Genomic DNA, 9,794 nt, shown 5'->3' on the forward strand with positions numbered 1-9,794 from the left:
AGGCCCCTGCTGGCCACACTGCTTGTCTCATCAGCAGCTTCCCACACGTAGCCGGGTTGGTTTGGGGGCATCTTCGTGAATCCCATCCTCATGGATGCTCAAGCAGGAGCTGCAAGCTGGAGCCCCAGCGTGTCCAACGCAGACTGCCACTCCTACGACCCTTCCCCGGAGCTCCTTCCCTCATTAAATCCTTCCCTGGTCCCTACGAGACCGCTGCTGCCAGACGGCCCTGGTGCACAGATCAGAAAAATGAAGGAACACCTCTTTCCTGACACACCTGCATCTGTTAGGAAACCGCTGGGGAAAAACCGCACAGTGCATGGCACCCCTGGGTTCCTACTTCTGTCCTGAGTGCTGACTGAGGTGGAGACAGACAAGTGCAGGGCAGTGAGCCTTCCCAAGCCCGCAGGCCCCAAAGTGCTGCTGTGGGGGAAAGCAACTGTGCAAGGCAAAAAACCAAGACAAAGGCTGTGAAAAACCAAACCTCAAAACCCACTTTAATTCCGGCCTGACAGCGCCAGGTGCAATGTCTGGGGCAGACTCTGGGTACAATGCTGTGTGGCGACCACTCACTCACACGCGGCTCTGAGAAGGCCCCCGAGGGGGACTTACCTTCAGGGGGCTGAGCCAATGAGGGGAGGGGCGGCCCCAGAACAGGGGGCAGGGGCAGGTATGGGGACAAGGCGCTACTTCTTGGCAAAGGAAATCTTCATGGCGTTGTTCTGGGTGATCTTGAAGCCCTGCAAGGCGTCGCGGGCAGCCCCGGCCTGCACCTCATTGTCAAACTCCACGAAGGCAATGTCGTGCCGCCCGGGCACCAGACGCACCTCCTTGAAGCCAGGGAACCTGGGAGGGAACGGCAGAGCTCAGGGACCCTGACTCGGCCCCATGCGGGACAGACCGCCAGGGCAAGGCTGGAATGAAGAGCTTGAACACGGACACCCAGACAACAATCCAGGCAGAAACGGCACTGCAGTCCCCAGGCCCTCCCCCAGTCAAAGCCAACCGTCCCAGGAACCGCCGCGGCCCTTACTTCCACACCTTTCTCTAATTGCCTTCGCCTCATTCTCTTCACCTGCCATCCTTTTCCCAGCCGCATTCTTACAAAACATGTATTGTTTTGTCGATCTGCTAGATATGTGGTATTTCCTATCTTGCTTCTCAAAATTCCCTTTTGTACTATTACAGGTTTCTCCAGCAGCAGAAGCACCAGGTGAACCCCCTACACTCTAACCCCAACATCGAGCTGTGGCCTGTCCCACAGGCAGGGCTCCAGGGTTTAGACACCGCCCCCACCGCAGCCTGGGGTGTGCTGCGTTCTGCCAGTCTAGCCAGTGTCCAAAATGTCTATTGTTTTATGTGCACCCTCGAAGGTTCTTCTCCGTTTCAGAGACTGGGAAAGTGAGACCCAGAGCTTGGTTACCTGTCCAACCAAGGCGAGGGAGGCTAGCATGCCGTGGCCACGGGGACCCGCCCACCTTACCACCACGGCACCCCCAGGCTGTGGTCCCAACCCAGGCTCCTCCTCCTCCTCCTCTTTGTACACCTTCAGTCCCTGTTCCTCCTGCAAAGCCTGAGTTGGCTCAGGGCTCTGCCAGCAGGATGCTGAGGCCCGTTCCCATGGTAACAGCCCCAGGCCCCACTCACTGGTTGAAAAGCATGGACAGCATGAGCTCATTGGTCTCCTCAGGCAGGTTGGTGAGGAACAAGATGTGATTCGGGGGATTCTCGGACAGCTGCAGGGAGAAGGGGCCATGAGCACATAAGCCCTGAGTCCGCCCTGATCCCCACCCCTCAGCCAGCCTGGATTCGTCCTGGCACCTCCTCCGGACGCACCATCTGCTGTCACCCGTGTGTCTGCTCTGCTCACTGCCGTGCACCGAGGGTGCACAGTAGGCCCCAGTGCTCAGCACTAAGTCACAGGTGAACGCGGGGGCCGCTGCTGCAGCCTCACGCTGGCCCTCCAGACCTAGAGCAAACCTGCCACCTCCACTCCGCCCAGGGCCCCCTCAGGGGGTCTGCCCAGCCCCCCTCCCCGAGCCATCCCTTTCAACTGCCAGCCTCTATCTCTAGAGACCTCAGGGGGCCCGACACTCACAGGCTGGGCGGGCGGCATCTGCCCCGGCATCAGCTGCTGAGGGGGCATGGCGCCGGGCGGGAGCTGGCCGGGCGCAAGGCCTGGCGGCGGGATCATGCCGGGGGGCGGCATGTAGGGCGGCTGGCCCGGCATGTGGTGCATGATACGCGGCGCCTGCGTCATGGGTGGCATGCCCTGTGGAGAGAGGGGGCGGGATCAATGCAGGAAGTGGCGAGGGGCAACCCGGATGGGGACAGACACACGGACACACACACACACACACACACACAGAAAGGCCCAGGCCTAAACAGAGGTGAAAACAGCGCCCAGAAAGCTGGACCGAGCCAAGGTGGACGCCAACACAAAAGGTTTAAAAAAAAAAAAAAGCTGTAAGAAACTCCAGTCAGGCCTTGGTTTGTTTACAGATCTATAGATTTAAAGTTAAGATGGTGACAACTTCACACAGAGAGGCAAGAATCTATGGTGCATTTTCTAAAAACAAAACACAAAAATGTCACCAGATCCAGAGACCAGGAAAGAGGTGGACGGACGGCAGGGATGGAAAGGGAGGGTCAGGGCAGCAGCAGGAGGAAAACGGCACAAAGCCCTGGCCTGGCACAGCCAGGACCGGAATCCCAGCCTGGAGGCCGAGCGCAGGACAGCGCGGCCCGGCCGGAGCCGGGACACCCATTCTCGCGAGAGCCAGAGCCCAGGGCGCCGTCCTCGCCTCTGTACTCGGGCTCTGGCATCCTGTTTAGCACACAGGATGTTTCCACTCCTCATGCCCTCTCCAAGGTCATGAAGACATTTTCCTGTTTTCTCCTGGAACACTCGGCTCTGCGATTCATCTCACGCTACCTTGTGCAGGCTGAGAGGGAGCGTTCATCTTTTCCCCACAGACATCCAATCCCCAGCTCTGTTAACCAGGAAAAAATAAGCCCTAACCACAGTGAGCCGGTGGTGCCATGGGCACACAAGTGTGGCTGTCTCTACACTTTTCGTTCTGCCCCACTGGCCCACCTTCCTGCCCTGAGACTGCTGGAGCTTCTAGAAGTCTTAAGCCCTGGTCCTGAGATCCCCCAGTCACTTGTACTGTAGGCCTTGGCACGCACTGAAAGTCCTATGGATCGTGGTGCGTGGAGGATGTCCCACCCACTGCTGTGGCCTCCCTTCACCCCCAGCACTGCTCTGCGCTGTCACCAGGAACAGGCCCGCACACCTATCAGATCGACTGCTCGGCACTGTTCTCCAGTGTGGAGTCTACTTGTTCCTAGGTATAGAGACGAAACCACTACTTCTCACTGACTTTATATGTAGTGGCCTTCCTGAACTAACTTCACTTATTAATCCCAATGGTCAGTTGCTAAATTCTCCTGGATCTTCTATATAAACATTGACTTAAAAGACGGCAAAGACATGATCAAAGAGAATGAAACCAAGGGACAGACATGGAGAAAGCCCAGAGGGACAGCCGGCAGACAGGGACCTGTGCCCTGAGCACGGATACCACCACCCAGGTGCTCACCTCCCCGAGAGAGACACACACAACCTCGGCAAGGAAACGGAAGGGAAGGCTCTGAATCCCCAAGGGAAGACCTTTCCCTACCCTGCCCCAAGTCAGGCAATGGGCTAAGGCCCAGTGCTGACAGGACACACCTCTGGGCCCCGGCTTACCGGGACAGGGCCCTGCACGGCCCCCACCACGGGGGCCGCCGCTCCGCCCTGCACGGCCTTCTTGGCAGCGGGCGTCTCCTGGCTCTTGGGCTTCCTCTTCTCCCGCTTGCGGTCCCGCTCCACAAAGGTGCCCTTCATCTTGGCGATGATGTCCGAGTCGGTCTTGGCGTACTGAATGCGCTACCCAGCAGAAAGCAGGGGGTTACAAGGGCAGACTACCAAGCCCAGGGCCTGGGTTCAAAACCAGACCTTACCAAGAGCTTGCTGAGAAACGTTATAAGTTGGTTGGTCTCAACTTCCCCATCTGTAAAGTGGGGACAATTATATCCCCGTCAAAGCACTGTCATATGGACTAAATGAGTTAAATGTTCAGAACAGTCCACCACAGGGAGTGAGGGCTCAGCAGACTGTGTTTCCAAGAGAAGACAGAAGGCCAGCGATGAGGTGTAGTAGGTTAAGCTGCTGCCTACAGTGCCGGCAATCCCATATGGACGCCAGTTCGCGTCCTGACTGCTCCTCTTCTGATCCAGCTCTCTGCTATGGCCTGGGAAAGCAGCTGAAGATAGCCCAAGTGCTTGGACCCCTGCACTCATGTAGGTGACCCAGAAGCAGCTCCTGGCTCCTGGCTCCTGGCTCTGGCTTGGCCCAGACCTGACTGTTGCAGCCACAGGGAGAATAAACGAGTGAATGCTAGATCTCTCTCCTTTTCTCTCTGTACCTCTGCCTCTCAAATAAAATAAATAATAAAATCCTTAAGAGAGAGGACGCTGAGCCAAAGGCAGGCCAATGCTAGGACAGGGGCTCTGTGAGGGGCAGTTCCACCCCCACAGTTGGGTTTTCAAGCGAAATCCACTCTCAACGGTTCTCACTAAACACCAGGCCCCTCCTAGGCTCTGACCTGGGAGCAAAACACACACGAGCCCTTGCCCTCGTAGGGCTCATGCAGTGGGGGAAGGTGCGATGCTTAAAAACAGAAAGAGGCCGGCGCCGTGGTTCAATAGGCTAATCCTCCGCCTAGCGGCGCCGGCACACCGGGTTCTAGTCCGGGTCGGGACGCCAGATTCTGTCCCGGTTGCCCCTCTTCCAGGCCAGCTCTCTGCTGTGGCCAGGGAGTGCAAAGGAGGATGGCCCAAGTGCTTGGGCCCTGCACCCCATGGGAGACCAGGAGAAGCACCTGGCTCCTGCCTTCGGATCAGCGTGATGCGCCGGCCACAGCACGCTGGCTGCGGCGGCCACTGGAGGGTGAACCAACGGCAAAGGAAGACCTTTCTCTCTGTCTCTCTCTCATTGTCCACTCTCTCAGCCAGGCTCTGCAGAGGCACAACGGGCACACAGCCACAGCTGGGGCACCATGGGCCACGGAGCCAAGTGGCGAGCCACCACTCGTCCTGCACGGAGCCCCGTGGCTGTGTGTGGGGAGCAGGGCTGAAGACAGGGAAGTCACTGCCCTCGTCCTGAGGCGGGGAGGCGGTGGCCAGAGCAGGCCGACAGCGCGTGAGGCCGCGGAGCCGCGCTCTGAAGGCAGAGCGACTGCGTTTCCGGACAAATTCACTCATCTGGGCGCCTGATGTGCTCCAAGCAAAGACTTGGGGAACACATGAAGACGGGGAGTTCACACAAAAAGATGTACGGCTTTTATCCCTCAAAAGCCAACACCGCACACCCGAGAAAGGTAACGAGGACACAGCAACTCCAGGCTCACAAACGCACAGGGGACAACAGGCAGGAGGAGTCAGCGCAGGGCCCTCTCCAGATGGAAGTGACAGGTGGCCCGGCTGTCCCGGGCCTGCAGCTTCCAACGGACATGACCTGCCTGCCGCCCACACACACAGACTCGCAGGTTCCCATCAGGCCTGCAGCCCAGCCAGATGCACCTGACCTTCTCACTTCCCTCATCATGTCCACTCTGAGCCTTACTTCACCCCCCCCACACACACACGCTTTCTGCCTCACCTACTGAAGGCCCTGCCTGAACCCCGACTGGGTTAGGGGCCTCCTCCAACCGCCCCCACCCCAGGCTCTGTGCTCCCTCCCTGTTCTGGCCCTTAGTACTCTACCTGTCCTCCTATGTCCCCCCACCCCGCTCAAAAGTCTCTGGGTCTGGGAGCTGCCCTGGTCACTGGTGTCTCTGTACAGTGTCCCAGCGCCTTCCGCAGGCCACGCTCGCGCACCACTCACCATGGGCTTGTCGTAGAAGGGGAAACCCTGCATGGAGCGCAGGGCGTTGGTGGCACTGCTGACCTCCTTGAAGATGACGAAGGCCTGGCCCCTCATCTTCAGGCTCCGTGACACCAGGATGTCCAGGATCTGGCCAAACTGGGAGAAGATGGCATACAGCGACTTCTTCAGCTCTGCAGTGGGGGAAAGAAGAGCCGGGGCTGAGCAGAGGCCTGGGCACCACGTCCTGGCACTTGCGCGCCTTCTCTAGAAGTGCAGCCAGATGAGACCACCAGCCACGGGCAGAGAACCCCGATGCCAGTTCAGCGACCTCTCGACCCAGCCACAGCAGTAGCTAAGCACCCCAGCGGCGGGGCTCGTGTCTCTGAGTACGGCAGAGCACGCTGATGTGCACAGGGCCACCATGGGGGAGCACGAACTCGTGCAGGAGCGCTCAGTGCCACCTGGCACACAGCAAACGCTCAATAAGAGCGCCCAGGCGGACTTTCTGTACCCCAACTTGTCCCCGTGCCTCCGGCCGCACAGGGACATTCAGGCTGAACAAAGGTGCCTTCTCATAACCCAGGCCCAAAGGAGGACCAACTGAATGGAACACCAGGAGAGGAAATAAAGTGTGTGCGTTAGATGAGGAAGGGTGGGGACAAGGATTTTTCATTTCAAAGATTTACTTATTGGGGCTGGCGCTGTGGTGTAGCGGGTAAAGCCACTGCCTGTGGTGCCAGCATCCCATGTGGGCGTTGGTTCAAGTCCCGGCTGCTCCACTTCCAATCCAGCTCTCTGCTATGGCCTGGGAAAGTAACAGAGGATGGCCCAAGTACTTGGGTCCCTGCACCCATGTGGGAGACCCGGAGGAGCTCCTGGCTCCTGGCTTCGGATCGGCTCAGCTCCAGCCATTGCAGCCAATTGGGGAGTGAACCAGCGGATGGAAGACTCTCTCTCTCTCTGCCTCTCCTTTTCTGTGTGTAACTCTGTCTTTCAAATAAATAATTTTTTTAATATTTATTTGAATGGCAGCATTACAGAGAGGCAGAGAGAAAGGGCTTCCATCCACTGGTTCACTCCCCGAATGGCCGCAATGGCCAGAGCTGTGCCCATCCGAAGCCAGGAGCCAGGAGCTCCTTCCGGGTCTCCCACGTGGGTGCAGGAGCCCAAGCATTTGGGCCGTCTTCCACTGCTTTCCCAGGCCATAGCAGAGAGCTGGATCAGAAATGGAGCATCCGAGACTCAAGCCAGAACCCATAAGGGATGCCGGCACTGCAGGCTGCGGCTTTACCTGCTACGCCACAGTGCCAGCCCTGACAGGGATATTTTGAAGCAATTAACCAAAAATGTCCCTAGTGGGAAAATTCCCATCCTCTCTCCAAGCTCTGATCCTATGCTGGACTCTACCCATTCTCCAGTCTTCCCTACCCCACTCAAGTTCACCCTCCATACCCGAGAAGGTCACAAGGGACACAGTCAGGACAGGGGAGCAGCCTGGCCTAGTATAGTCAGCACGTCACACAGTCCACAGGGCCCTCTGAACCAACAGCTCATCACCCTCTGGAAGCTTCGCCACGATTCACAGGTTCACAGGCCTCCGGGGCTCAGGCCCACAAAACTATGTGTAGTTCCCAGAATGCCCCAGGCTCTTCTGTCCCTAGACATCTGCACATGCTGGGCCAAGTTCGGAACAATCTTCTCCTCACTGAGATGTAAATACTGCTTTGGTCAAGTCTTGTGGCACAGAGGGTTACGGCACCCCTGAGACACCTGCATCCCATTTCAGAGTGCCTGCCTCAAGTCCCCGCGACTCTGCACTTTCCATCCAGCTTCCTGCTAAGGTACCTGGGAGGCAACAGCGGATGGCCCAAGTCCTTAGGCCCCTGCCACCCACGGGGGAGGCCGAGATGCAGTTCCTGGCTCCTGGCTTTGGCCTGGCCCAGCCCTGACCACTGCAGCCATTTGGAGAGTGAACCAGAAAATGGAAAATCTCTCTCTCCCGGCCTTCCAAATCTTTAAAAATAAACCAAATCCCAGTTATGGCCAATTTTCTTGAGGTGACAGAAAAAGTTTACCTTTCTCCAGGGGCCAGCACTGTGGTGTAGTGGGTTAAGCCACTGCCTGGGATACTGACATCCCATATCGGTGCCTGTTCAAGTCCCGGCTGCTCCACTTCCAATCCCAGTTAATGGACTGAGAAAGCAGCAGAAGACGGCCGAAGCGCTTGGGCCCCTACACCCACGCGGGAGACCCAGACGAAGCTCCTGGCTCCTGGCTCCGGTCTGGCCCAGGGCCGGTTGTTGTGGCCATCCGAGGAGTGAACCAGCAGATGGAGGCTCAATAAGGGGATCATTTACTAATTCACTACAGCGAGAGACGCTGACTTCAAGAACTCAGTTCTTTCCCTCTCGTGTGGGAGCTAAACACAGAGACGAACGCCTCCACCTGCACACAGGATGGCGATCACCAGAGGCTGGGAGAGGCGGGCCCACAGAGGGAGTCTGGCTATCAAAACTAGGGGGGCTTGAGTGTGGCTCACTAACTGGGACAACTGTGCCACACTACCCGGACCCGGGAACAAGGAAGCCATGCTAACTCCTAATTCTGGCCTGGCGGTGGTGTTCTGGTGCCGCCTACAACGCCAGCATCCTGGCTGCGTCCCAGCTGCTACACTTGTGGTCCAGCTCCCTGCTAACGCGCTGGGATGACCATGGAAGATGCCCCACGTACTCGGGCCCCTGCACCTGCGTGGGAGACCCGGCTGGAGTGCCCGGGCTAGGCTTCAACCTGGCCCGGGCCCGGCTGTCTGAGCAGCGAACCAGAGGATGGAAGCTCTCTCTCCCTGCGCCTCTCCCGCCCTCCATTTTAGAGCCCCAGTGTCCTAGTCTGACAACTGGGACTTAGGCAACGTGGATGCCCCTGCTACAAGTGTTGCCAGCCCCATGAAAGTCCGTAACATCAGGGCTTGATGGGGCACGCCCGGGGGCCTATGGGAAGTAGTGGCAGCCGCCTGAGGAGAGACAGGGAAGGGCTTCCTGGAAGAGGAGTCCCGAGAGGGGGAAGACGGCCAGGTCCAAGGGCAGAGCGTTCACGACACGGAGCCAGGTCCGGCGAAGGCTGAGCGAGGGAGAGGACGCAGCTCACGCGGGACAGCCCAACCCCCAGCACCCCGATCACTCACCATCCTTCTTGATCTTCTCATTGAGGTTGTTGATATAAATGGTGTGGTTGGGGCGGGTCTCGGGAACTGCCATGGGGCGAGGCGCCAAGCGAGGGCTGAGAGGAGGAAAAAGAGGACCTAAGCCCGGGGCTTCCCCTACTCCCTCGTCTCAAGGCTGACTGAACGGCCCGTTCAGGAATCTTCCCTCCAAAACGGAAGATGAGGCGAGGCGCCAGCGGGGAGACGATGGAGGCGCAGCCTGGGCAACAAAGCGTGCGCAGGACTCCGCTTCTGCCCGCGTGCTGAGGGGAAACCGCCAGGGGTTTACTACAAGTCCCAGCAGGCTCTGCGCGACCCAGTAGGCGGGACGCCCTAAGGGGCGATTCCCATTGGCCTACGCGCCCAAACGTTGGTGAGGAGGAAAAAACCCGGATGTAAGAGGCGGTTAGGGGCGGGACGGATTTGAGGTCCTTGACCTCGCACAGCGAGAAAGTTTCCCCAGACCAAACATGGAAAACCACCAGGCCAAGCGCACCGGCCACCTGTTGCCGACGGCCGCCCAGACCCATGGCTACTCACTGATAGGGCTGCGGCTCCCACAAGCGGCGCCTGCTGCGCTCCTCAGATCAGACCACAAAACTTCCCCTCCCAGCCCCGCCTTTGCCTTTCTATAAGCCAATACCAGGGCGGAAATTTGGTAGGTAGACCAATCAGAGTAAGGGT

At 58.4% G+C, this 9,794-nt stretch overlaps 1 protein-coding gene across 1 annotated transcript; it reads right to left on the bottom strand.

The window, feature by feature from the left end:
* Window positions 1–473: 473 nt before the first annotated feature.
* SNRPA (small nuclear ribonucleoprotein polypeptide A) lies at window positions 474–9,687 on the bottom strand (the record flags this gene model as incomplete). The annotated part of the gene is given in 7 exon segments (NM_001082160.2): window positions 474–846; window positions 1,648–1,736; window positions 2,099–2,272; window positions 3,752–3,931; window positions 5,930–6,102; window positions 9,093–9,187; window positions 9,651–9,687. Coding segments are annotated over 6 exon segments (849 nt in total). The 3' UTR covers window positions 474–686.
* Window positions 9,688–9,794: the final 107 nt, after the last annotated feature.

This window comes from Oryctolagus cuniculus, chromosome 18 (assembly GCF_051225735.1).
Source record: "Oryctolagus cuniculus isolate XC-2025 breed Fujian yellow rabbit chromosome 18, ASM5122573v1, whole genome shotgun sequence".
NCBI lineage: Eukaryota > Metazoa > Chordata > Mammalia > Lagomorpha > Leporidae > Oryctolagus > Oryctolagus cuniculus.